The sequence below is a fragment of the Setaria italica genome, chromosome V, assembly GCF_000263155.2.
Source record: "Setaria italica strain Yugu1 chromosome V, Setaria_italica_v2.0, whole genome shotgun sequence".
NCBI lineage: Eukaryota > Viridiplantae > Streptophyta > Magnoliopsida > Poales > Poaceae > Setaria > Setaria italica.
Window position 1 is genome coordinate 30,813,183 of NC_028454.1, and position 25,821 is coordinate 30,839,003.

Below are 25,821 nucleotides of genomic sequence, written 5' to 3' on the forward strand. Positions count from 1 at the left end.
GTGAAGGCAGTGCTTGATGCCTGTTGGAGTGTTGGGAGTTCGACGCCACGACCATGCTGCGAGTTTCTTGGTTGCGATCACGGCATTTTCGTGAGCAGTTGCGCGCTCCCGAATTCAGGTGTGCATCCCCACGATTCCCTTCCAACCTGTTCCGTTCCCTACTTGTCATTCAAACCAAAACGCCGCAAGCGCGCCTGCATCGCCCTGCTGCTGCGATCCACATGACCCCGCACACCACGCCGCACAACTTCCTCTACCCCTTGCGCGCGCGTATATAACTGCGTCCATCGCATTCATGAGGAACCTGATCGGCCGGTCGATCGCGTGCGCCAGCCATGCAAGGCCTCGCCCTTCCCACGATGGACTCGGAGCTGCGGGCGCTGGCGTGGGCGGCGCTGCTCACCCCGGCGTGCGCGGCGTACGCGCGGTTCGCCGCCCGCCGCCTCCGGCCGGGCCTGCCGCGCCTGGCCGCGCTCTCCCCGACGTTCCCGGTGTTCGTGTACCTGCCGTGCATGTTCAGCTCCCTCCACCTCCGCCTCTTCTCCACATTCTTCCACACCTGGCTCGCCACCAACAAGCTCGTGCTCCTCGCGCTGGACCTCGGCCCGCTCCACCCCGGCCTCCCGCTCCTGCCGTTCGTCCTCTGCGCCAGCCTCCCCATCAAGGTCCGTCTAGGGCAGAGCCGGCGGCCGGCTAACAAGCAGCCGTCGTCGCCACCGCCCGTTGCAGAGTTCCTCAGGCCCTGCGCCCGCAGCGCCGTGCTCCTCGGCTGCCTCGCCGCGGCGTACCCCTACGCGGGGTGGCTCCCGCTCTACGCGCTCCACTACCTCTACTGCGTCCAGATCTTCCTCACGCTCGACCTCGTCCTCTCCTCCGCCGCTCTCGCCGCCGCGGCGCTGCTCGGGGGCGCGACCATGGAGCGCCAGTTCAGCGCACCGCTCGCCGTCGCGTCGCTCAACGACTTCTGGGGCCGGCAGTGGAACCTGATGGCCGTGGACCTCCTCCGCGCGTCGGCGTACGAGCCCGTGCGCGCGCGGTGGGGCCGGGACGCCGGCGTGCTCGCCGCGTTCCTCATGTCCGGCTTGCTCCACGAGCTCCTGTACTGGTACATGACGCTGCAGCGGCCCACGGGCGAGATGCTGCTCTTCTTCATGTCCCACGCCGCGTTCCAGATCGCCGAGAGGTGGGCCAGGGCGGCCGGGCTGTGGCGACCGCCCAAGTCGGCGGCGTACCTCCTCGTCACCGTGTTCATGGTGGTCACCATTTCGGGGATGTTCTTCGGGCCGTTCGTCAGAGCCGGCACGGACGTGCGCCTGACGGAAGAAACCAAAGCGATGGTGTCGATGGTTTGGAGAGCCGCGAAGCATCTGATCCGTCCGTCTGGGGTGGTTTCAGGCTAGGAGGCCGGTAGGCAGGCCAGATTTCGTTTCGACCGTCAGATCGATTTGAGGATGGTACAATACAGAGCATCAGCGAGTGAACAAGTACACGTGTACGCTTCGGTACAAATTGGTAGGCAAGTTAGTTGTCAAAATACTGTATTGTTGTGTTACACAGTATAATAAGGAAGATTAGGAGATCCGTGGGTTCCGTTTTAATATGAGACCGTTGGCAATGTCCGTTCATGACCCTCCAGTCCTGCATTTGCAATGTCGAGGGCACAGAAACAGAGTTTGTGAGGCGCAGAGCTGCTCGGCAACAAAAAACCAAGCGAATTGCTTATTAGCTCAGCGAGAATATCGGTAGCCAAATTCCACCGTGGTTTGGTTATATCACACTGATGTATTTTAGAGTGTGCCAATTTATATTTATCTTTCCCCTCTGGTTTGGAAATTTTACCAGCGGTGAGCAATCCACGGGGCTAGGGATAGCAATAGGTCGGGTCGGGTGTGTGTGGAGTAAAAATCCACCCATGATGAAACATGCCACGTCTATCTGCATCCACACCTATAATATCTAACATGTGAATTTTTGCACCTACACCTGCACTCGCTGGACACCCATCAAGTATCGGACACCCATTGGATCTGCTCAAAGAAATAAAAATGTACAAAATATACCATCATAATCATGCGAGCAATATAGTATGAACTTGACACACAAAATATAATTTGAGTAACATACCGAAGTAGGAAACTGGACCTTTATGTTTGATCTCAACAAAAGAATAGTCCATTAATGGCAATAAGCAAATTTTCATCTACCATTACATGATTCGTCAACGATTTAACTTCTTTATAGTCCAGCAAAGCAGCAATCCAAACTTTCGTCCCTTAGCCCATGATACATTAACAATTAAACGTAAAAAATTTGTACTACTTTAATACTTTGACAAGGGTTAGGAGTCAAGATGGGCACCGTGGGTGAAATTTTACACCCGCGCCCGAACCGTCTCAATACAAGTTGGGTTGGGTCTGAACCAAGTTCACTAACACTGATATTTTCTCTATGTAAATATATATGTGCATTAATTAAGTGGATTATTTTAATTTGAATCAAGTTGACCAGTGTTATTGTGCACGCGATGGAATCACATAATAAAAATAATAATATCCGTTATGAATATATTGCATATCAATGAGGTATAAATGAATGGGATACATGGAGAGTGAGATTTGGCTGGTTTGATAGTGTGCAGAAATATGGATATGGGATCTTTATGGAGTGACTAGCCAAATAGAGATACAGAGATAAGATTTGACTCGTCCCTCAAAGTGTGTTGAAATATAGAGATCTGATCTTATCATGGAGTAACTAGTCAGCCAAATAGAGATATGGTGATGAGTGTTCGCTTGTCTGCTGGAGATGCTCTGAGTGAGCATTGATTTTTTTTTTTAATGTAACAAATTCTACCATCATTCCATCTGATGACGTTAGCATGCCGCAGATAAAATTACGAAATAAATGAAACATGCATGGGAGTATGTCATTCGAACATTGGCATTGAATATATCTATGACAAGATTTTGTGCGGGGTTTTGCCCCCTTCTTACAAGCCGTGTGGCACCAGTGGCTCGCACTTTGAGATTTGAGTTGCTTATGCATAAGGAACTTAAAAATAAGCAAATAAGTTGTTTATGAACCAATCACTCTTGCTTATAGAGTTGCTTATAAGTTGCTTATGCATAAGCAAATAAGCAACTCTTGAGTTGCTTATGGTTGCTTATGGGGCACTTTACACCTCCTACCCTCATTCTCTCTCCTCTCCCCTTTCTCTCTCCTCTCTCCCGTCACCACTCAGGCATGGCGCCGCTTCCGCCCGCCGCCGCCGGCCGCCTCCGCGCCACCCACCGCCACTCCCGCCCGCCCGCCTCCGCGCCGCCCACCGCTGCTCCCGCCCGCCGCCCGCCCGCCTTCGCGCCGCGCGCCCGCCTCCGCGCCGCCCGCCGCTCGCGCCCCGCCACCGCTGCCCGCCGCTGCCCGCTTCTTCTGGCGCTAACGGCTAGGAGCTGGGTAATTATTAGGGGTAGAGGGAAATGGGATGGCAGGGGCAAATATGTCAATAGCAATCAGATAAGCAACCCAAACCAAACACCTAGAGCTAAAAATAAGCAACTATAATAAGCAACTTTAAGTTGCTTATAATAAGCAATTGAAACCAAACAAGCCCTAACTATTACAGTAGCCCTCTTTATGCTCAACATTGATTGGAGTAATCCAGTGCTTGGGTACTCCACAGCATCACTTGGGTTCTTGAGAGTTAATTTCTTGATTTTCTATTGGATAATCTATCTGGATAACTTTGTCTCATGTTACATATTCCTTCCTTGATTCCCACCTCTGCCCTCCAGAAGTTAATGCTTTCCTTCCTCCATCTGTTGCTTTCCATCCACCTGCTGGCCTGCAGCCCGCTGCATGCAGTCCACCCTGCAGGCTGTAGCATTCACATGTCCACACTCCACAGCTCCATAAATCGGTGACACCCAGTTCAATCAGTTGCAAGCAGAAGTCTCCAAGATGCACCGCTTCCTCCTCCTCGTCGGCGCACTCGTAGCAACCGCGCTTTCCGCCGACACCGCCATTGCTAAGGGCCAGAGGCCATGGGCTGAGCTCAGCGGCCGGGACAACTGGGACGGCCTCCTGGACCCGCTCGACGCCGACCTCCGTCGCGTCGTCATCCGGTACGGCGAGCTGGCGCAGGCGACGTCGGACGCGTTCATCTCCGACCCGGCGTCGCCCCACGCGGGCGCGTCGCGGTACGCGCCGGGGGCGTTCCTCCGCAGGGCGCAGGCGGGGGCCGACGTCCCGGACTTGTACCGCGTCACGAGGTTCCTGTACGCGACCTCGGGCGCGCGCGTCCCCGACGGCATCATCATGCGGCCGGCGCCGCCGGGGGCGTGGAGCCTGGAGTCCAACTGGATGGGGTACGTCGCCGTGGCCACGGACGCCGGCGCGGCGAGGCTGGGGAGGCGGGACGTCGTGGTGGCGTGGCGCGGGACGAAGCGCGCCGTGGAGTGGGCCAACGACCTGGACATCACGTTGGTGCCGGCGGCGGGCGTCGTCGGGCCGGGCCCCGGGTGGTCGCAGCCGGCGGTGCACCGGGGCTTCCTGTCCGTGTACGCCTCCAGTAATTCCACGTCGCGGTTCAACAAACAAAGCGCCAGGGAGCAGGTAATCTAGCTTTGACTCCCTCACGTCCTTTTGTGACACAGTATCATGTATTTGTCCTTCCATGGCAATAGCGTAGGCAATGACATGGTCTTCAAGACTTCAAGACATCTGAATTTTCTGACCATTAATTTTGCAATGCTTTCCTGAGGTACAAACTACACTAGACTAGCAGGCAATGTGATCGCCAATTCTTGAAGATATCTGATCCGTAATTTCGCAACGTTTCTGTGTTTCTGCAGTACTGTTTTTCAGACGTACAATAGGACACTGATTAGATCACAATCGTTGCTTGTGGGCTTTGCCATACTCGTATGCTACTGTGTGTGCCACTGTGGCGCAATTCGTTCACACATTTGCATGAGGATCCGTCAAACGTTGGACCTTTAGCGTCTTCACCATAAATGGCAGACTTGTGACGACAGACAGTTAGCTGGTACTCGTATGTTTCTGAGGATACCGACATGCACATTTAAAAACGGGCCCGGAAACTGCAGTGTACACTGTACGCACTACACAGCGACACGCTTCCGTGTTTCACACACTATAGGGATTGGCCCATGATTTGGCGGGTTACTCTGCATTGTCGGTAGCTATGCTGATAGGGAATTTTGTATTTTTGTCTACGAGTAGGTTATGGAGTAGGAGTCTATAGAGTCCGTTGGATTTGGAACATCTCATGTCCAGAGGAATTTCGAAAGAAGCACACGGTAGACTAAGGCTCGTAACGAGATCTGTTCTACATAAATTGATTGATCCGATTTAAAATTCAATCTAACAAAAAATAACCGTTTAGTTCGGATTGAAACAGAACCGGCCTTGATTCTATTCCAGCTCATTTGACTTTTAGTGACCTGAAATCAATCCTCCGTATCTTAATCTCCAGATTGAAACCCTCCAAAATCGGATAACAGAACCGGATCCACTCATTTGCTAATGCGTTCCATGGTTCAATCGTGAACAACGGAAGGCCTACGACAAAACGGCCTGATCGGTGGTACATCTCGTGCTCTGCTGCTTTCCATCCTCGAATGGGCCGAACAGCCCAATCACCTATTCTCTGTTCAACTTCTGACAGCCCAACTTTCAAAGCTTTTTTGTTTGTTCGTGCTATCTTTTTTCATCTAGTAGTTTACTCAAGTGCAAAGCAAATTTACTGAACGGATGCTCAAATAAAATTACTGAACGGCAGTCTCATGCGGATTATAAATAAATAAATTATAAATCGATCTGCGCAGGTGTTGGCTGAGATTAAGAGGCTGCTGGACGCGTACAAGGGCGAGAACTGCAGCATCACGATAACCGGCCACAGCCTGGGCGCCGCGCTCTCCACGCTCACCGCCATCGACATCGTCTCCAACGGCGTCAACGTCCGGGGCTCCACCAACGACACGGTGCCCGTCGCGGCCATCGTCTTCGGCAGCCCCCGCGTGGGCGACGAGCAGCTCAAGAAGGCGTTCGACTCGACGCCCGGTGCCAGGCTGCTCCGCGTCCGGAACGCGCCCGACATCGTGCCCACCATCCTGCCGGCGGCCTTCTACAAGGACGTGGGCGTGGAGCTGCTGGTGGACACGCGCAAGTCGCCGCACCTCAAGCAGCCCGGGCCGGGCCCCGCCGCGTGGCACAACCTCGAGTGTTACCTGCACGGCGTCGCGGGTACGCAGGGCGCCGGCGACGGCGCCGGGTTCGGCCTGGTGGTGGACCGCGACCTGGCGCTGGTGAACAAGGAGGTGGACGCGCTCGACGACGAGTACCCCGTGCCGGCGGGGTGGTGGGTGGAGGGAAACAAGGGCATGGTGAAGGACGGGAGCGGGCGGTGGGTCTTGCAGGATCACGAGGAGGGTAACCTCGCCATGTGATGGTTTTTGGTGAATTGTGGGTTAGATAATGTGCATGGTGACATTAGCTGGCTAAGATGAGATTTTCCCCCGAGATTAAAAGGGCAAGAAGGTAATTATCTGAGGTTGATTCAAAATTGAAATAATAATTTCTGTCGAAACCATCTCGTTCAAGTTCAATCAAACCCCTGATTTTTTGTGTCAAAAGGCCGATGAGCTTTCCAATCGCTCCGAAATGAGAAAGTTATGCTACTGAGCCCATGACGAGATGAGTAGATGACTCCCTAAGATATTGGGCTGAAAATGAGCTGGACCAACAATGGCTTGTTGAAAACACATCCGAGATACCGAGACCAAGCAGCTACACTAGTGACCTACCAGCCCTACCACCGCTGAGCCGGATTTTTGGTCCAATGGTTCAACAATTTTCTGCGGGATTGTATATCGGCAACATCTGCAGCTATACGATGCAGCTTGCCACATGATGCCTGCACATCTGCAAACCCTAAGCTGAATTTGCCTTCCTGGAAAGCGGCGGACACGCGTCAGAATCAGTTGCACCAACTCGTCCTCAACCGGTCCCCAGCCAACACTCCCCTCTGGCACTCTCGAACCAGACGAACCAGCAAAAGCTCAGCTCCCCTTTCCACTGCCGGTCTCGGCGTCAAGCCAGTTCCGCGCTGCGGATTCTCCAGCAAGCATGGATGCCGCTAGCTCGGCAGCACGAGACGTAACGAAAGAGATCGCGAGATCCTTCGCTTCGAGGATACGCCCTCGCCGATTTTGGCAGCTAAAGCGGGTGACGCACCAAAAGTTTGTTACTGGCATGTACAAGCTCAGCGTGCCCCGAGAGCTGAAAAGGAGAGGAAAGTTGGTTCCAGCTTAGCCTAGAGCGCTAGACTTTGGCATCACACTGAGAAAAAGGGCGTGGAGTGTCAATTTCGCTGGTGCGATTCGGGGTCGGGGGCCGTATGGATTGTTGGTTCCCCTGGTGTCTCCCTCCGCCTTTCTGGGGGTCTGTTGGCAGCGTCCTTGAGAGAGAGCATCTTGCCCGGGCCCAAGGACGGCCGTGCCCCATGCCCACTGGCTGAGCTGAACAGCGTACGATACTGCCATGTTGGGGCCATCAGGCCATGCCAATGCACGAGCGGCGCACGGCGTTTACTATCTTGGGGGGCCATTTCATGGCGATGGCACGATCTGCAGCACCACACGTCCACGCAGCTAGCTCTCATCTCTACAACCACAGTCCAGAAGGCAGGGCACCCACCCAGCCAAGCTCCTGTGCACCGCACGCCCCGAGCTAGCTCTTTTCTTTCCTGCTCCTCCGACGCGCGGACGGGCTTGAGGCGCCGACCGGCCGGTCTCCTGGCCGCAAAGAGCGCGGCTTCGCCCGGTCGAGCTCGTGAGCTGTGTGAGTGACAAACTGCCAATCCGAGGAAGCAAGCACGCGGGCGCGCCGGGAGGGCGCCGCGCGACGTTGGTGATGATGAGCCGGACCCCGGGCGGCTGGCCGGGTGTGCTGCACGTCCCAACCGCGCGGTATGTCCTTCACGTGTCCGCTTCCGCGAGGAATGAGGGGGTTGGTTACGAGTGATTACACAGACCTCACCTCATCGCATGCTGAATCGAGCGTGGTGCCGCCCGTACGTACGTCCCTCGCTGCTCTCGTCTCCTGGCTCCCAGACTTGTCAGAGCCACGCAACGCACGCAAGCTGGTCCCCTTCGACAACCAAAAGCCTTCTGTTACGCACGCTGCCATGGCCATGCGGGTACCAACAAGTTCATTCCGGGACGCGTGGGCGGAAGCGAGAGCGATGGCAGCTGGTTTGGGCGTCGAGTATAATCATACAGGGCCCACACGTCAGCGTCTGTTCGCATACGTGCTCGACTGCATGCCAATGGTCGCCAGACCGGATTCGGACTGTTCGGTGTCGTTTCTAGGTCCCTGCAAAGATCAGCCTATGAAAAGAAGGGTCCGCTCGCCAACAAGGTTGGATTTGGATCGGTCTCGGTCCAAAAGATTCACATTCACCCCCGGATAGTTACAACGAACGGGGCTGCGCATGCGTCGGCGTGCGTCGTCAGTACATTCAGTACCGTGGGGCTGGCGCGCACGCGAGCCATGCATGCGTGTACGCGGATGGGCGCCACCACGTTGACGGATCTGAGATGCATCCCACCCGCATTGATTGGGCGCTGCGGTCGTCGTCTCCCGCTCCGCTCCAGCCTCCACCGCTCCCTCGCCCCGTCGATTGATCCGAGCAATGAATTCCACTCATCCACTGCGCGTCCTCTCGCGTACCGGGCTCGTGAACCGACGTACCCCCCCGGCCGGACCCTGGTGGCTGAAGGCTGAAGCTACCACATCTCCCTGTTCCTGGCGCACCAGCCGGTGTCGAGTGCCGACACAGGACAGGAGGCCCGATATTACCTTGACCTGAGCTGCCGATTGCGTCCGCCTCCGGGCTTACGCTGCCGCACACGACGAATTCACGGCGGCACGGCCAGATCTCGCTCGCAGTGGCGCCGAGTACTGTGGGCTGGTGGGTGGGTGCGTGTGTGTAACTTCGGCCGGGGCTATCTAGCTCGCTTCCAAATCCAGCCTCGCGAGGACGTACGGGCTGTGTCTCCGCCGGCGCCAAGGCACGTAGTAGCGCTAGCGCTCTGGTACGTGGTCGCGTCGCGAGCAGTCCTTCCAAAAAGTCAAGCGTACCCACCACTATCGACTCGCTGTCGGGCCGGCCGGGGCGCCAGCACCACGCTGCAATGGCGATGAGCGATTGAGCATTATTTGCCAATGACAGTACGGTGTGCATTAAACTCCGGGGCTCTCGTGTGCATGGACCATCCGTTGCCGGCGTCCCGTTCCGTGCGCGTCGCCAGAACAGATTTCGATTTCGAGGAAATAATCGTATATCTGCATATGGTCTCGATGATTTTGATGGACAGTCGACTGCACTCCAAACGGTTTCATTGTCCTTCAAGACGAAATAACGACTTGGAGTGTTACGACTGTTGGATTAGGTAATGGTGCTAGTGCTACTTATAAAAGAGGCTGGGAGTATCATGCTTCGTTAGTTTTGGACCGCCGTGCTGTTTCAATTCAACTACGTAGGTTGTTTCTTTTCGAACTGCACACTGCAAAAAATCGTTTGGAATGGGAGCGCTTTCTGTCACGTTTATCACCAGCGGCCATTTACTAGCGCGGTGCGAGCGTTGCAGGCAGGCGAACAGCAGTCACTCACTCCTGGTCCATGGCACACCTGGTGCAGATCCCATGGTCCCACGTGCAGAGAACTTAACTGCTTCAGGCTTCAGGGTCCAATGGGCTATAACAGGTTTGACGCTGATAAGCGGGCCCAAAGATCTACAGGGCCGTCGTGTCAGTGGAAGTGCACGCTTATAACAATGGTGTGGTCTACGGTGTGGTCCGATTACACGGCAGACCTGTAAATCGGGTCAAGGACAGGTGGTTACACTAGTTGCAACAGCAGCTTACAAAATCATTGTTGCTGAGAGTGAGTGAGGCTATTGTAATTTTGTCATGTTGCTCCTGTATGTGAGAACGAGTTGGATAGCACTAGAGAAACACATGCATCATGAAAGCATGAAGGAGTATTTGTAAGGAAGGTCAGTCTCAGTACACAGTTTTATTGCACAGTTATTAAGATTGGGAACTATATAATTGTGCCAGTTGAGTGTCATAGGGATAAAACTCCTCTCTCATCTGATAAAACTTCTCTTAATTACCTTGCCCAGTCAGCAATTTTGTTGATATGTCATTGAATTTAATGCCATGAAACTTCCGTAGAACTCTCCATTAAGACTGGTCTAAATATGCAAGGAATGTTTGAAATTGGATAGGAGTGTTGGAGACATCTTTCTATCATTCATGCATGGACTCAAACTCAGTTGCTCGAAAAACCTAGGCACTAATAGAAAATGTCAACTCGCAAACTTGAAGGAAGAGCATCCCAAGGACCTGCTCAAACCTCAGAGGCTTTTAAACACCCAAAGAGCATAAGTAGTTTAGAGGCTCCAGAAGAACAATCCTGAGAATAAAATGGATCCCACATGCCACTCAGCACAAGCATAAGCGAACCCAACATAGTGAACCTGACAATTCGAAATAAGCACTCTATCTATTGTACTCAGCTATTTTACCCCTGATCAACTATAGGTCAACGATCTTGTAGAGGGCAAGATCATCTTTTGTACAAGGCTATGTTCGCAGTTTACATGCATCTGTTACCTCGTGTAAACCTCTACGAGAGATTGAATTCAGCTATGCATAATACAATGCATATTCATAAAAAGGATGGCATTTCTGGGGACACTCCCCTCGTGACTAGATTATATGTTTCCCATACATGAGACTAGTAAATGATGGAATATCCTCGCTTAATAATGAGGGTTTATTTTAATCTCACTCGTGTGAATACACCTGCCCTTTTTTTTAATAAACACATGAGAGAGGAAATAGGCCTGCCACTGGGGAGGGTATGGGCAAACCCACTCTTGTTCAACCAAATCCATATAATTATTATCCACTTCTTACCTTCCCCAATCTCACTCATATTCATAGATAATTAACTTTCTACTACATATATATACATATTGAATTGATTAATTGTACCCTCCCTCGCAAAAAAAAATTGTATCCTTCTCATACCCTACTCTTCCATTTCTAATGAGTATATAATTTTCTACCCATACCCTTTCCATTTGAAATAGGTGTGGATTTGAGGAGAGGGTATGGATACCAGTGGCAGCCAGGCGTAAGGGGAAATGCATCGTGGATTGCACAAACTCAACCAAGGTCTAGTTTTCCTACACACAGCCCGCATTGTCTAGTTTGCTGAGTGCGCTTGAGATGCTTTAGTTTGTTAGAGGACCAGGAGCATGTGCAACAACGAGTACACGATTCTAGATGAACTACGAGTAGCTATAGGAATTGGCCATTGCTATCTCTACATGTGGTAGCCCAAGTAGAGCTGTCGAGCCTCAACGTGGATACGAGCACAATAACTTACCAATGTCCGGTAGCTCTCAAATGCGCTAGCACTTGACGCACAACCACAATCTTTTTTTCTTTTCGTGATTATAATATATAAAACATGGTGTGTACTGTGTAGGGTGCATATATAGTGCAGTCCTCCTTTTCCTTTGGACCCTGGTTGTGGTCGACCAGCCTTTATTAGGAGACAGGCAGCAGTGTTATCAACTTGTTCATACTGAAATTTTCTCCGCTTTCAGATCCTTTGAGCGGCACAGCGGAGGTGCAGCGAGATCACGCATGCGTAGACGTTTGACGTGTAGCGGAACGCAGCCTGCGTTGTCACTCCTCGCGTCCCTACTCACTTTGTTCACGCTGGTCCCTCCCCGTTCCCCGGCAGATTAGATAACAAATACACCATCGGCCGCTGCGTATTTGCCTCTCGCACCCGCGCTCCCCCGCCACCCCCGTTCCAACCCAAAGGCCCGTCCGTTCCTCGGACGCCGCGCCCCGCGCGTCCCGCTTAAACCCCGCAGCGAGCGATAACCAGCAGTGCAGCACCGCCACCGCCGCCGCTCAGCAACGCGGCGCACTAAACCGGTGTAACAGCACGTACGTGTCGTGTTGCACGGTTGAGCAGTTGCCGCTCCCGTTCTCGTTCGCGCGGCCGCCATGGTGGCCGGGCGCGTCAAGGCGGCCATGGGCTTCCAGCGCAGCCCCAAGTCGCCGGCGCCGGAGGCGGCGTCCCCCTCGCGGACGCCCACCCGGGCGCCCTCGTCGGGCTCGGCGCCATCCAAGGCGTCGTCGCTCGCGCGGTCCTTCGGCGCCTACTTCCCGCGCTCGTCCGCGCAGGTGCGCCCCGCGGCCGCCCGCGCGCCGCCGCAGGTCGCCGAGCTGCTGCGCGCCATCGAGCTGCTCCAGGAGCGGGAGGCGCGCCTCCGCGTCGAGTTGCTGGAGCAGAAGATACTCAAGGAGACCGTCGCCATCGTGCCGTTCCTGGAGGCCGAGCTCGCGGCCAAGAAGACCGAGCTCGAGAGGTGCAGGGAGACCGCGGACCGGCTGGAGGCCGAGAACGCGCGGCTGTGCGCCGAGCTCGACGCCGCCGCGCTCGAGGTCACGAGCAGGAAGCAGAGGATAGTCGAGATGGAGAAGGAGATGGCGGAGCTGAGGAGGCAACATGAAGCGGCGGCGGCGGCCGATGACTGCTCCTCGTCCGCTTCGGCGTCCAACGAGCACCTCGAGAGCTCCAGTGCCGCGCCACATCACGCGAGTTCAGCTCAACCTGGAGCTGAGCGGCCGTACATCCCGCCGCCTCCTCCGGCGCCACCAACGCCTTTCAAGTCCAAGTCCTACTTCTCGGCGTCGTCGACCCCTTCACCCGCAAGTTCGTCGCCACCCTCGCCGTCTTCCTCCACGTCAACCTCACCATCGTACTCCCGCTCGTCCTCGGACACGGCGACCGCACCAAGACCCCGCGTGCCAGACCTCTCGAAGCTGCCGCCGATACCTCCGCCTCCACCGCCTTGCCCTCCTCCTCCACCGCCACCGCCGCGCAGCACGAGCAAGCGCTCCTCGCCCTCCGGTCCACCCGCCGCTTCGCCGCCGCCGCCGCCGCCGCCTCCCCCTCCATCGAGGAGGCCGTTCGGCGCCGCGTTCCCGCCGGCGTGCGCGTCGGGGCAATGCGTGAGGCGCGTGCCGGAGGTGGTGGAGTTCTACCACTCGCTGATGCGGCGGGAGTCCAAGAGGGACGGCTGCGCCGCGAGCGAGGCCGCGAACGGCGGCGGCGTGGCGGCGGCGCGCGACATGATCGGCGAGATCGAGAACCGGTCGGCTCACCTCCTCGCGGTGCGTACAGCTGAAGCATCATCTCATATTTTCCTTTTCTAAGCCGCGACAACTACCGGTACGCAGCTGCATTAAGGCTACGCATTAGGTAGTCGTCCTCCCCCAGCGGCTAACCACTGTTCGAGCGACTCGAAGAATGCATCGGAGTATAGGGAAGGTTGGTAACACAGTCATGCAACAGTGGAGGCGTCGTTCTCCGTCGTTATTGCAAGATTACAAGCGGTTTGGTTGGGCAGATACGGTTAGTTATTGCTGAGACGGTGAACGCCGGTGTACGCATGCTCTGCCAAATCTTGATCCATGCAGGGTATATAGTACAGTACAGCAAGTAAAACGGAGACCACCCATTTTCTTCTCATTCTCGCTCGAGCTATCCTCGATGTCCATGTCAGAATTCCAAAAGCGAGGGTCCTAGATTTTTGTTCTTATGCCTTTGCCCTCCATTGGCGTAGCCTGCTGGCCGATGGTGATCTGAAGCAGCGACGGCGAGCTCTGTGAATGAATGGTAAGTGTGGTGGTAGTAGAGGCAGTTAAACTTGGAGCAGAAACAGCCAGCGTTACGGAATCGGAGGTGGCGGTGTCATACTGCGAAGCGCAGTGAAGGCTCTGGTCTGCTTCAGTAGATGAGCTATGCGTTAGTTACGGCCTCAAGTTAATCCGAGCATTAGTGTGAACTTCGTTAGCCGGCGGAGTGAATCGTACTCAAATGGTACCATTAGTGCCTCGCTCTGTTTGACTTCGATCTCAAGGAAGATAGAAGTACTTGTGATTGGAAGCTGATCGAAGAAAATGATCCGGTACTAATAGTGGCAAAACTCACCGTGATTGAATTTGCTCGGCAGATCAAGTCGGACGTGGAGAGGCAGGGCGACTTCATCCGGTTCCTGATCAAGGAGGTGGAAGGCGCGGCGTTCGTGGACATCGAGGACGTCGTCAGCTTCGTCAAGTGGCTCGACGACGAGCTCTCGCGCCTGGTGCGTTTTGTTCGGCTCAAACTGATCCATCCACTCCGATGTCCGATCCATTGGTCCGTCAATTGCTAATCCACTCGCGTGCCCGTGTTCTGCGTGTAGGTGGACGAGCGCGCGGTGCTGAAGCACTTCGAGTGGCCGGAGCACAAGGCGGACGCGCTCCGGGAGGCGGCGTTCGGCTACTGCGACCTCAAGAAGCTGGAGGGGGAGGCCGCCTTGTTCCGCGACGACGCCCGGCAGCCCTGCGCCGCGGCGCTCAAGAAGATGCAGGCGCTCTTCGAGAAGTAAGCGATCGCGTCACTAGTAAAATCACTGCAATCGCAGCGCCACGACGTTGCTTCTGTTCTAAAACTTTGTACGCGCCCCCCTTCGAGTGTCAGGTTGGAGCACGGCGTGTACAACCTCGCCCGCGTCCGGGACGCCGCCACGAGCCGGTACACCCGGTTCCAGATCCCGTGGGAGTGGATGAAACAGGACGCCGGCATCGTCAGCCAGGTAACTTCCATTTCCATTTCCATTTACTCGCCGTGGGTCCACGCACTATAGACTGTAGAGCGTACTGGAGAGTGATTTCTACGTCTCAACGAGGACAAAACAAACTACGCGGCAGAGAACTTTTCTGATGCCGTCCGCACATGCGTGTCGGGGCGTCACGTACGTACGCGCGACTGTGCAAGCAGCAAAGACCCCGCGCGTGATCCATGATCCATCCGGCACGCCCCTGCTACCGGTTCACGTGCAGATCAAGCGGTGGCGCGGTACGCAACAAGAGGGAATTCGAGGTGGAGATTTGGGATGCGTCGGCGTTCATTCCCCTCCCGTACGACCCGGGCCAGGCCCCCAGCGGGGCCGGTCGCAAAAAGGAAAGCGTGGTCTCTTTCAGGCTTTCAGCCTCTGTTGGGACGACGCGGCGTGGGCGTGCACCGGTGCACGTGAGCCGCCGCGGCGGCATCTCGTGAGCCCCTCTGCCCGCCGTGGTGGGACGCCTTGTCGCTGCCGCAACAGCTAGCGAACAAGCCCCGCCACGCCGCGGGATCCGTCGGCCGTGTCCGTTCCGGGCGGCATCGGGTGGTTGGTTGCTTGAGCTGGGACGGGGACACGGGCGAGGGAATCGGGTCCTCGTCAACGTGGCCCCGCCGGCCGATCTGTTCGCGGGCGGCCAAGACATGCGAGCCAGCGGCGCCAGCGCCTACCGCCTAGAGAGTCGGCGGTGCGAGGCCGAGGCGTGATCCCTGGCTGTTTCCAGTCCGCTGCTGTTGCCGTGTCCGGCAGGGCGCTATGGACTGTGGTGGGTGGCGGCGTGGCGCGCCCTGCTGCGTGCTGCGTGCTGCGTCAACGGTTGTTGTTGGTGTGGTTAGGGATGGATCCGAATTCAGATAGTACTTTTTACCACATTTTTTAAGTCGTATACGAATACGAATACAAAACAAAACGAATGTCTTGGATTCGGATATCCATCGGATATTTACTTGATTTGAAAATAACATACCTATTTTGTTTATTGATGGTTTTTGAATAACGAATTCTTTATACAAGTAGAGACGATCGGTACCTAACAAGATCGCTCATGAAAATATTACATTAATTAATAATTATTTAAAATAGTGCACTGTACAGAAAAATTAAAATATGGACATTAATTAATAATTATTTTCAATAAATATAAGCATTTATCAATGATAAAAAATGTACAAAAAATGTTTTTATTAATAAATAGATGAACTAGAGTATTTAAAATTAAATGTAATATTCGTATATATATTATTAAATTTAATGACATTGGTCACTAAATTAGAGATAAATTTTAAATAGTTTTATGGATACAATATTAGTAATAATAAAATTAATATCATTAGTTATTAGTTATGAAGATAACTTCCAAATAGTTTCAATGATATACTATCATTATTAGTATTCAAATTAACATCATATCATTAGTTATAGAGATAACTAATAGTTTCATATGTTCGGATACGAATAGTGACGGATATTGTCGAATACGAATGTGGAATCAGATAGAGAAACGAATTCAAATGTATCCATTTTAGTACCACATATTGTCATTTTAGTGGATATGGTCCTTTAGTGGATATAGATGTCCGATAATTCGGATATCCATTTTCACATTTCCATCCTGAGTGTGGCAGGGCCACGGGGTTGCGTGTGCTCTGGTCTATTTCCTTGGTTGGACTGCGGTGCTCTGAATCGCTTCGTTCGTCATCCTTCGATTCATCAACGAAAATGCTATAAAAATAGTCCCCCATGCATGGATCTGCATCCGGAGTGATGCTTGCAGGTCCACCACTGTAGTGTATTGGTTGGTTGCGCCGTACTTAAGCCGGGTGGTTGTGCTTCGATTTCCACTCTGGACCATTTCCCAAACCCAAATGAATTGGAATTGCGGGTGAACGTACTTTTCTATCTCGCGTCTCACTGCAAGTTCAGTATGCTGTTGCTGCATTTGACTGAAAACAGGTGAAACAGATACCCTTCGTTCCAAATTATACGTCATTTTAGTTTTTTAATTAATACATTTTATTATTATGTCTAGATGCATAGTAAAAGGTAAGAATCTAGAAAATCCAAAACGATTTATAATTTAGGACGAGAAGTAAATAGTTAGTGACGTGTAGACTTGTGCAGATGGAAGAGCAGCAGAGGCTGAAAGTTATACTTCTTTCATTTTATTTAAAAAAAGACTTGGGTGCGAATACTACATTACTCGAATTGCACTGCATATAGGCTTCAGTAGGGGCAGCGAAATATTACAATTCCTGCATGTTATTGCTGGTGCTTCACATCATGGCCATACTCGGGAGTCGGGGCTTATTGCGACCGTTTGTTCCAAATTGAATGCTGATGGGGGCTGTGATGTACAGATCAAACTCCAGTCGGTGAAGTTGGCAATGAAGTACCTGAAACGGGTCTCCTCTGAGCTCGAGGCAATCAAGGGAGGCCCTGAAGAGGAGGAACTGATGCTTCAAGGAGTACGGTTCGCCTTCAGAGTACACCAGGTATTTTCTTGGTTGTTATTTGTTAGTAGCAAGCACAGCACTGCATTATGCCGGGAAAGAATTTATACTTCTATTGTAGTGCATCATTACGGCCGCACTAAAACTCTCCACGCTGCTTGGTCCTTACTTCGTGCAGTTTGCGGGCGGATTCGACGTGGACACCATGCGAGCCTTCCAGGAGCTCAAGGAGAAGGCGTCCATGTGCCGGATACAACGGCAGAAGCAGAGCCGTCATCTGCGGCAGCACACGCTCGTTGCTAGGACCTGAACATCAGAGCATCGCGTACTCATATAGTCATATGGTCGATGTGTCATACACCCATCGTCTCCTCATCAGTCATCATCAAGTGGCATAGTATGATTTGTTGATTTGTTTTTTTCCTTCTTTTTGCGAGGATTAGTCGGTTACCAACTCTGCTGTAAAATGCTACGGTACTGTAACTAATGAACTGCCTTTTTTCTTTTTAGGAGAAATCTTTGTTCACTATAGCTTAATCTTTTCGTTCCTCCGATGGCTGTTTCTGTCAAAAGTGTAGTGAATGGCTCTATAAAGTCTGAAGCTATTTGTGTGCCGCAGCTCTCTATGTCCATGGTGCTAGCTAGATCATATGCACATTCAGGAAATGAGCTTTTCAGTGATTTCTGAATATTGCCTTTTATTTTAACATAGCTTGTCACATTCAGCGGATTATTTGCTGCCATCTCAGGCATTTAGTTCATCCCATCAGACATCTCATGTTGAGCTGCATCCTCATACGGTCCATGTGTCTTACACCCATCATCTCGTCGTCACAACAGTGTCAGTAGTATGATTTGTTGATTACCTTTTTTTTCCTCTCCTTTTTGCGAGGATTAGTCGGCTGCCGATTCTGCTGTAAAATGCTCCGGTACTGTAACTAATGAACAGCCTTGTTCTTTTTTAGGGGAAATCTTTGTTCACTATAGCTCAATCTTTTCGTTTCTCTGGTGACTGTTTTTGTCAAAAGTAAGATTAGCTCTATAAAGTCTGAAGCTATTTGTGTGCCACGGCCCACTATGGTCCATGGATGGTACTAGCTAGAGCATATGCACATTCAGGAAATGAGCTTTCAGTGCGTTTCTGAATATTGCCTTCGAATTGCAACGAGCTTCACGCATAACCAAAGTTCAAATTTAACATAGGACGTCACATTCAGTGGATTGCCTGCTCGTAAGTCGTATCAACTTGCTGCCATCTCAGGCAGTTTTGGCCATCAGACATCTCACGTTGTGTTCATGTTGCCAATTTGTTGGCTGTTCATGATATTATCGAAGAACAAGAAAATCCATCATCTATAGTACATTACTTTGAACCGAACAAAAACTGAATCACCAATTTAAATATTCCCCATACAAGATTATGAATCACCGGTATATATGGTATGTGTTTCTGTTCCCCCCCGGGTCCTATCCTATGCAAGGAGCGACGCGTAGAGTATCTGGTTCCATGTGTCGGGCACGCCGGCGAGGCACCAGTGGCTGCAGTCGTTGCCCGGGTGTCCGCCGCTGTAGGCGGACGGGTGGCCGTCCCGCCTGAGCTGCGACAGCAGCGTCACGTCGAGCAGGTACACCGGCTTGGACATGCCGCTGAGCGCGGCCCTCACTGCGGCCTGCGCCGGGACGGGACCCGCCGGGTACGCGGACCCCGCGATCGGCTGCGTCTGCTGCGCGCAGTTCCTTGAGCCCTCGCCCCACTCGGCTCCGCTGCAAACAACGAACACGTCGGTGTCAGCAGCGTCGGAGCAGGACAGCGAATCATATGCGTGTGGTGGTGCTGCAAGATTTTCAGTTGGGCTTTGTTTCTTGAAGGATGTTGAGTTGGGCTTCGGTGGGTGCCTTACTTGTAGTGGGTCGGGGAGATGCCCTGGAAATAGACCTTTGTTTTGGAGGTGTCGACGTTGGAGTCGACCCACCTGGCCCATGTGGTCATCCCCTTTGAGAAGGCCGTGAGCCGGTCCATGTCCTTCATCACCTGCCCTCCGTCTTGCACGTAGTCCCACCTGGATCATCACCATCAAAACGATGAACAAAATCCGGACTGCATGAAAATGAGAGTAGAAGACGAGGATGTTCTCGATCTACACATACGGTTGGTCCTTGCCGGTGTGCGTCCACCAGTGCCACGTGTTGAAGACGAGGACGTCGGCGCCGAGCCACGCGCCGCCGGTGATGGAGTCGAGCTTGAGCACCCGGCCGACGGACTCCTCGACGATGTCCACGAGGTAGGTGCTCCGGCAGTAGGCAACCGACAGCCCGTAGTCCTGCAAGGCCGAGCAGACGGCACCCGCACGTTAGTTGGCGTGCGGTGCGGCCCCGGCATCGCCGATCGGCGACCAGAACTTTTGGCGGATCCGCCGCGCCGTGCCCGTGCGCGCCTCATCCGGGCGGCGGGCGCCACCAGAACGGAGCAACGCATTAAAACGCAGATCTCCGACCGTGCACGCACGTTACGCGCGTACATGGCTTAATGGCCCCGATGGCCGAACCACCGTATCGATCAACATGCACAAGGCTCCAAAGGTGTCGCGCCTATGCAGCGGACGCGGCCATAAACTGGCAGAGCCTAGCAGTCTAGTAGTCGTCGGCGACAAATATCTCTGCTTGTCTGCGTCCGCAGCTACCTGTGCTGTGCGTCGCATTGGCGCCAATGTGATGTCACGGATGCCGTGGCACAGCAATGCCCGAATGGGGCCAAACGGCAGGCACAGAACTGTGAGCCCCCGTATGGCCGTACTTACCTTTGCTTCAACATTTTTTTTCTTTCTACGGCACGTGAGCTGTACCATTGTGTACAGTATACCTTTGCATCCTGGGCCCGTGAAACGGCAAGCATCTGCTCATATAGCAGCATATAATTCATGGCGGTGATCATTGGTTGGCAATCGATCCCCGGCGAAGTGGACTGTCTATGTGAGTACGTTCTCCCGTTCTGGTCTAGTTGCGAACAGCCATGCATGATAGGAAAAGGATTGAGGTGAGATTATTGGCGAGGACGACTGGCATCCCACTCGACAGGAAGGAGTGGTTGGGCTGTCCAGACCATCTGAAAATGCTACATTGACGTCCGATGCAAGGAACAGACCCGAAATAGACGCCGTTGGCTACATTATTTTCTAGTGCAGTGTTAGTTCAGTGCAACATCTGCTATAGATCTAGCTTCATGGCCCTGGACAGAGGAATGAACTAGCACTAAATTGGGTAAATCAGACGCATTGAAAAGCAGGTTTGTCAGTGAGCTTGCAAATCGGTCATTTTTTACATGTGCATCTCGATGCCCTTGGTTTTAACATTGGTGGCATGCTATATGCTCAGTTGCCATCTAGCCTAGCACATCGAAGTCAAACCCCTCATGCAAGCACGGCACGAGTTAATTTCGGTACCACGTCCTAAAGACGGGTTGGCTGCCTGCTTCTGTACAGAAGCTAGAAGCTGCAGGCTCCCCCCGAAAGTCACCGTTGCGCGTCCCATTCTTGGACGTACGACGATTCAGGCAAGTCCATCCATAAATCCTGCTGCGTCCGTAACTCCGTATTTCACTTGCCACAGCGTGTGCACTTTGGTAGTACACTCCACCAGGCTCCACAAAAGAGGACCCCGGCTTCTTAACCAACAACCATCTCACCAATCACTTGCGCTAATATGCTCTGTTTTGATTCATAGATGGTCCGACTAATCTGGTACCAATCTGGTCGGCCTAGTAAGAACTCCCATGTGCCGATTCTCTGCAGCTAGCCTACTCGATCTACAGATATAAAAATGGAGGAGGACAGTGGACGGAGGACGAGAGGATCCAACAATTTTGACCCTTGTCAGCGGATCACGGGGTAAGACTTCCAATCAGGCAATCAGCAAAACGTCAAGCGAAAAGCGGGACGAGCAATGATGCGCTTTGTGCTGTCCCCCGCGCCCATGGCGTCTTGTGCCGTCACGGACCCCCCACGAGCGCCCATGATCGCCCAATCCCCTCTGCCGTCTGCCGCCGCCAGCCCGCCCGCACATGAGCGAACAGGCGCGCGGCGTCCAGATGTGCGAGCAGCTCTGCCGCCGCTGGTGGCGGTGCCACTGGCGGGCGCTATCCATCCGCGCCAGACAAGAGCGCCGTTCCACCGGTAGTGCCCGAAAGCCTGCGGCCGGAGCTCCCAAAAAGGCCAGCACAGGCACAGCCACAGCCACAAAAAGCTTGTGCCTTTGCCTGTTTTGCACTGCCATTAAAGAACTTGCTAAACACCAGCGCTAGTAACAAAACCTTCGAGCCCATACCATATATCCCCTTTCGCCGAAAAGTTACTGGAACGATGAGCTACCCAGCCGTGTGCTGGGCTCACACTCTCACTACTAAAACGGAATGGGGCCGTACTGGGTCCAGCCGTTGTAGGTTGTTCATTCCATTTTGCGCTGATGCAACGGAGTATACGGGTGCATAGGGCACGAGACGGCAGGGGAGGTGCGGTAAGTACGCGTACGCACCTGGAACGTGATGGTTGATACGGGGTTGCCCCGGCTGTAGGCGACCTTGGAGGCCGGCGCGGCCGCGTGCAGCATGCACGCCAGCGACTCCCACTGGTTCAGGCTGAGAGAGTCCCCCACGAACAGTATCTTCTTCCCCTTCCATCGGCTCAGGAAGTCCTGCCCGTTGAACCTGCATGCCACCGGCAACAATGGCGCGCCATTGGTTTCAGCACAGCATGCGTTGCTCCGGATAGAGCTCGGATAGGCAGAGACGCGTACCTCGGGAGCTCGCAGGACGCCGGGCGCCACCGGTACTTGAGGTACATCTTGTCGGGGCGGCCGTACTTCTGGCAGTCGAACTCCGGCTCCACGAAGGGGCACCCCGCCGTGTCGTACATCGGCAGCGAGTCGTCGTACACCCAGCTTCCCTGGAATAAGTTGCACGCCGCCATGCCGGTGCCGGGACTGCCTGCGCCACCGCCGCCGCCTCCCCGGGGGCGCCCACCCCCGTGCCGCGTGCTGTTGTGCTTCTTCGCGGGCTTGTGGTGACGGAGGCCGAGCGTGCCGGTGCTCGCCGCGGCGGCGCCGCACGCGCGCAGCAGGGAGCACGCGACGGCCGCGGCGAGGAGGGGAAGCAGGCGCAGGCGCCGCTTGGGCGCCATTGCGCGGCGCTGTGGAGTGAGGAGTGTCTGGCTGGACCGTGTGGGGGACGGACGGACACGGGCGGATGAGCTTTATAATAAGAGTGCGATGGGTTTTACGCCCCTTTATCCTGGGCTGTCAGCTTTTCTGTGGGCTGGCCGTGTCCGGCCGGGTATATCTCCGGTTGGATTCGCGGACGGCCGCTGGCCGCTGGGGCCTTCGCCGTGGAGGGGGATAGGGAAACCTTCTGCTGCTCAGGCTGAGGTGGGACAGAGGCCGTCATCTGTCAATGCGTGATGATGAGATGGTGACTCTGTTTCCGCAGCAGAAGGGTCAGGCTTCAGGGACAGCGGTCGCCGGCCGGGGCAAGTCCACGGCCCACGGTGACGGCGTCACACTGTCAAGCCGCCAGGCGCGTACGTCGTCGGCACGGTCCGTGAACAAATTCCCCCGACGCGCGTACTGCGCCCATGTATGACGTATCTGCCCAAAGATTTCGTGCATGCAATGTATATCTCTGGCTGATCAATGCGGATGGTAATTTTGAGCTAGTGCGTCAGATACATGCGTGCGTTTGCTGTTCGTGCATACCTTCTTCGCTCCATGTGCAAATGCCAAGGGATACATTGCATTGTAGTTGCAGCATCTGCACATAGGTGTGTGCTTGCATTTAAAGACCCCGAGATCTGGGTCGAAGAACCAGGTTGGTTTTCGTTGCCTACGTTGACTGTCTTTGCTGTTTGTTCTGCAACACGCGTCATAGCCGGAATCTCCTGTAAGACTGTCAGGTTAATCCAGTTGAACAACTTTTCAGTTTTCTCTGCGTCAGCAAGACATGCATAGCTTCCCTGTGAAGGATGGCGAGTCGAAGAATAGGCAAATACAGCACACTGGATACTCCGATACTGGGAGGTTGAAGCTATGCATGGACGCATGGAGGAGCAGGATCCTGAATCAGGAAAAGACATACACTAGGAGCGGGATCCTGAACCAGAAAAAGACGGACACTAAGGATTCAGGAAACCGGTTCCTGCGCAGCCGGTTATTGCGATCCTGCTGTCCAGCACGTTCAGCATGATTCCGAGAAACGTAACCTTGAGGTCGCAATTACAATGCAACCCTGAACTTTGTGTTTCCTGTGTCGTTAGGAACTGGATCAGCAATCAACTCACCCTGAATTTGAGTCATCAGGTCTTTAACCCGCTGGTCCAACAGAAACGTACTGGATAATATGAATTGAGCTTTAGTTCTTCATTTACACCAACAGGGACAATGATCAGAATATATGAAGCGATAACGGTGTGAGTACATGTCACACACTCGCACTGCACGGATCAGACACTAATGGGGCGGAGCAGCATTCACCGGTCATTGTCAATGGATGCTGTGCTTGCACATGGCCACTTTAATCCGTTGAAACAGAGAGACTAACTAACGCCCTGATTGGCAGAGCCGGCCCTGATCTGTTGTACATGCATCCATCCAACCGGACCTGCCAGCTATATGTACGAAGCCCATATCTCCTCAGTTTCGGCCTCTTACAATAGAAGCAGACCACGTTCCCTCATCTCAGGCCCATACATATGGGCCCAGTTGCGGACCCGGGGCCGGCGGCGGATGCAAAGGCCTCGGACTCGATCTGCTGCGCCGGCCCATGCTCAGGCTCTGCACCGGCGGCGGATGCAAAGGCCTCGGACTCGATCTGCTGCGCCGGCCCATGCTCAGGCTCTGCACCGGCGGCCGCTCCGGGCTCAGGCCCATGCTTAGGCCTCTTCTGATTAGTTTTCCTTTTAACTTTGCGGTGAGTGAGGAGAGATGAACGGATGCTATTTCGTTCAGTTTTTTTCAGTAAAATTATGATCTCGTTGATTTAATTTGTCCACTCCCTTTCGAAAGCTTGTGTGTTTAGAATCTTTTTTCTGCTCTCTGCTACTTCTCTTTCAACGGTAAGAGGTTTCATTATTGATAGAGTAGAATAAGGTTTCCGTAAAGACTTTTGTGGGCACTTTCAGTGCTTCCCTGGGAGAAGCAAGAGTTTTCTACGAGAGTCAGGTGCTATGGATTCTGTGCTAAACTGATAAGGTCTGTGACAGTTCCTAAAGTCAGAGGTACATTGATAATTTCACTTGTTCATTATGGTCCAAAACACTTTACCTAAACAGACTTGGCTGGCTTAAACCTTCCGTACCTGAAGAGATCTTTTCCATTCTAATGGTCCATTGTTCTCTCTGCATTTTCCTTTGCTTCCCGTTGCTGTTCTCATCTGAGTACCAAATTGAGCCAATGTGCATGTAGAGTTGATCTGCGCTAATAAATACTAATACTCCATCACTTCAAAAAGGATGCAACATAAACTGTTGTGCAATTCAGTGAAAATTTCCTTTAGGTAAATCTGTTGATTCCTATCCGCTTTTCTTTTGAAGTTATCATGTCGCTTTCTCTCAAGTGATAGAGGAAGTGTATGATGATTTTTTTAATTGAAGTCATCTCACTACTTCCATATGGCTTGGATTTTCATGATAAGTGAAGGAGTGAAAAAAACTTACCCAATTTATTTGTTCAAGTCTGAAAAAAAGAAAAGGAAGAAAAGGATTTATAGGGATTGTACTGCCCCTTGTATCTCTTAGTGTATATTGTAGGAATAATCAAATTATTATTTCTTATAACATCTGGCACATTTACATCCTCACAACATAATTTGGAATCACAGCTCGGTTTTTATCTCATTCATTTATACCAAATTATACTGCTATAAGAAGATTGATCATCTTTTACCTCTAGCGGCAACGATTGTGTTAGCCACCTGTGGAACATGGAAGTTGTCCACTTGTTGTTGGAGTGTGTAGCTGCCGCCAAACAGATGTGGGGGCTGGGGACATCTAACTCAGATTCTGGGTATGTACCTCGTTGAATTAATTTTTCGTTCTTGTTGAATTAATTTGTGCGATTTAATTTCTCTTTATAAAGCAGATAAAGCAGCTATGTGTGTTTAGAATCTTTTTCTGCTCTCTGCTACTTGTTCTCTTGCAAAGATAAGAGGTTTGATTATTGATTGGGTACAAGGTTTTCTGGAGAATTTTTTCCAGAAACTTGATGGGCATTTCCATATGCTTCTCCCACGAGAGTTAAGTGAAATGTTTTGAGAGGAATCCCTGTAAAATTTGTAGAAGGTTGTTGTATACTGACAGTTGCCACCTTCTATTTGAACAGCACTGCCAAAGGTTACAGGCATGCTGTATATCTAGTTGTCCTGATTCTTACAGAGTGTTTGGATAGCAGTTGCTAAATTTTAGCACCTGTCACATCGGATGTTTGGACACTAATTAGGAGTATTAAACATAGTCTAATTACAAAACTAATTGCACAACCCCTAGGCTAAATCGCGAGACGAATCTATTAAGCCTAATTAATCCATCATTAGCGAATGGTACTGTAGG

The 25,821-nt window shown here is 52.7% G+C and overlaps 4 protein-coding genes across 4 annotated transcripts; 3 read left to right on the forward strand and 1 right to left on the reverse strand.

Moving 5' to 3' along the window:
- Positions 1-131: 131 nt before the first annotated feature.
- LOC101765035 (probable long-chain-alcohol O-fatty-acyltransferase 5) lies at positions 132-3,066 on the forward strand. The gene has a single exon (XM_004969274.3). It carries the CDS (start codon positions 336-338, stop codon positions 1,398-1,400), a length of 1,065 nt encoding a protein of 354 aa, XP_004969331.1. The 5' UTR covers positions 132-335; the 3' UTR covers positions 1,401-3,066.
- Positions 3,067-3,438: 372 nt separating this feature from the next.
- LOC101765432 (phospholipase A1-II 3) lies at positions 3,439-6,626 on the forward strand. The gene is made up of 2 exons (XM_004969275.3): positions 3,439-4,611; positions 5,847-6,626. The coding sequence occupies exons 1-2, from the start codon at positions 3,958-3,960 to the stop codon at positions 6,465-6,467; spliced, it is 1,275 nt and encodes a 424-aa protein (XP_004969332.1). The 5' UTR covers positions 3,439-3,957; the 3' UTR covers positions 6,468-6,626.
- Positions 6,627-11,649: 5,023 nt separating this feature from the next.
- LOC101765836 (protein CHUP1, chloroplastic) lies at positions 11,650-17,859 on the forward strand. Its single transcript, XM_004969276.2, has 6 exons — positions 11,650-13,290; positions 14,133-14,264; positions 14,364-14,545; positions 14,642-14,756; positions 17,141-17,275; positions 17,412-17,859. Exons 1-6 carry the CDS (start codon positions 12,118-12,120, stop codon positions 17,541-17,543), a joined length of 1,869 nt encoding a protein of 622 aa, XP_004969333.1. The 5' UTR covers positions 11,650-12,117; the 3' UTR covers positions 17,544-17,859.
- A 662-nt stretch (positions 17,860-18,521) lies between these two features.
- Positions 18,522-22,463, reverse strand: LOC101766252 (protein trichome birefringence-like 38). Its single transcript, XM_004969277.4, has 5 exons — positions 22,022-22,463; positions 21,761-21,932; positions 19,382-19,554; positions 19,135-19,293; positions 18,522-18,997 (listed from the first exon to the last, which is right to left on the reverse strand). Exons 1-5 carry the CDS (start codon positions 22,402-22,404, stop codon positions 18,706-18,708), a joined length of 1,179 nt encoding a protein of 392 aa, XP_004969334.1. The 5' UTR covers positions 22,405-22,463; the 3' UTR covers positions 18,522-18,705.
- Between the last annotated feature and the right edge of the window lie 3,358 nt (positions 22,464-25,821).

Excerpts from the sequence above, each read along its gene's own strand:
- LOC101765035 (XM_004969274.3), top strand. The coding sequence starts at position 336 with ATGCAAGGCCTCGCCCTTCCCACGATGGACTCGGAGCTGCGGGCGCTG.
- LOC101766252 (XM_004969277.4), bottom strand. The coding sequence starts at position 22,404 with ATGGCGCCCAAGCGGCGCCTGCGCCTGCTTCCCCTCCTCGCCGCGGCC. Across the intron at positions 21,933-22,021 it reads GCGTCCTGCGAGCTCCCGAG|GTTCAACGGGCAGGACTTCC; the intron begins GTACGCGTCTCT and ends GGTGGCATGCAG. Across the intron at positions 19,555-21,760 it reads TATCAACCATCACGTTCCAG|GACTACGGGCTGTCGGTTGC; the intron begins GTGCGTACGCGT and ends TCGGCCTTGCAG.
- LOC101765836 (XM_004969276.2), top strand. The coding sequence starts at position 12,118 with ATGGTGGCCGGGCGCGTCAAGGCGGCCATGGGCTTCCAGCGCAGCCCC. Across the intron at positions 14,757-17,140 it reads ACGCCGGCATCGTCAGCCAG|ATCAAACTCCAGTCGGTGAA; the intron begins GTAACTTCCATT and ends TGTGATGTACAG. Across the intron at positions 17,276-17,411 it reads TCGCCTTCAGAGTACACCAG|TTTGCGGGCGGATTCGACGT; the intron begins GTATTTTCTTGG and ends TACTTCGTGCAG.
- LOC101765432 (XM_004969275.3), top strand. The coding sequence starts at position 3,958 with ATGCACCGCTTCCTCCTCCTCGTCGGCGCACTCGTAGCAACCGCGCTT. Across the intron at positions 4,612-5,846 it reads AACAAAGCGCCAGGGAGCAG|GTGTTGGCTGAGATTAAGAG; the intron begins GTAATCTAGCTT and ends CGATCTGCGCAG.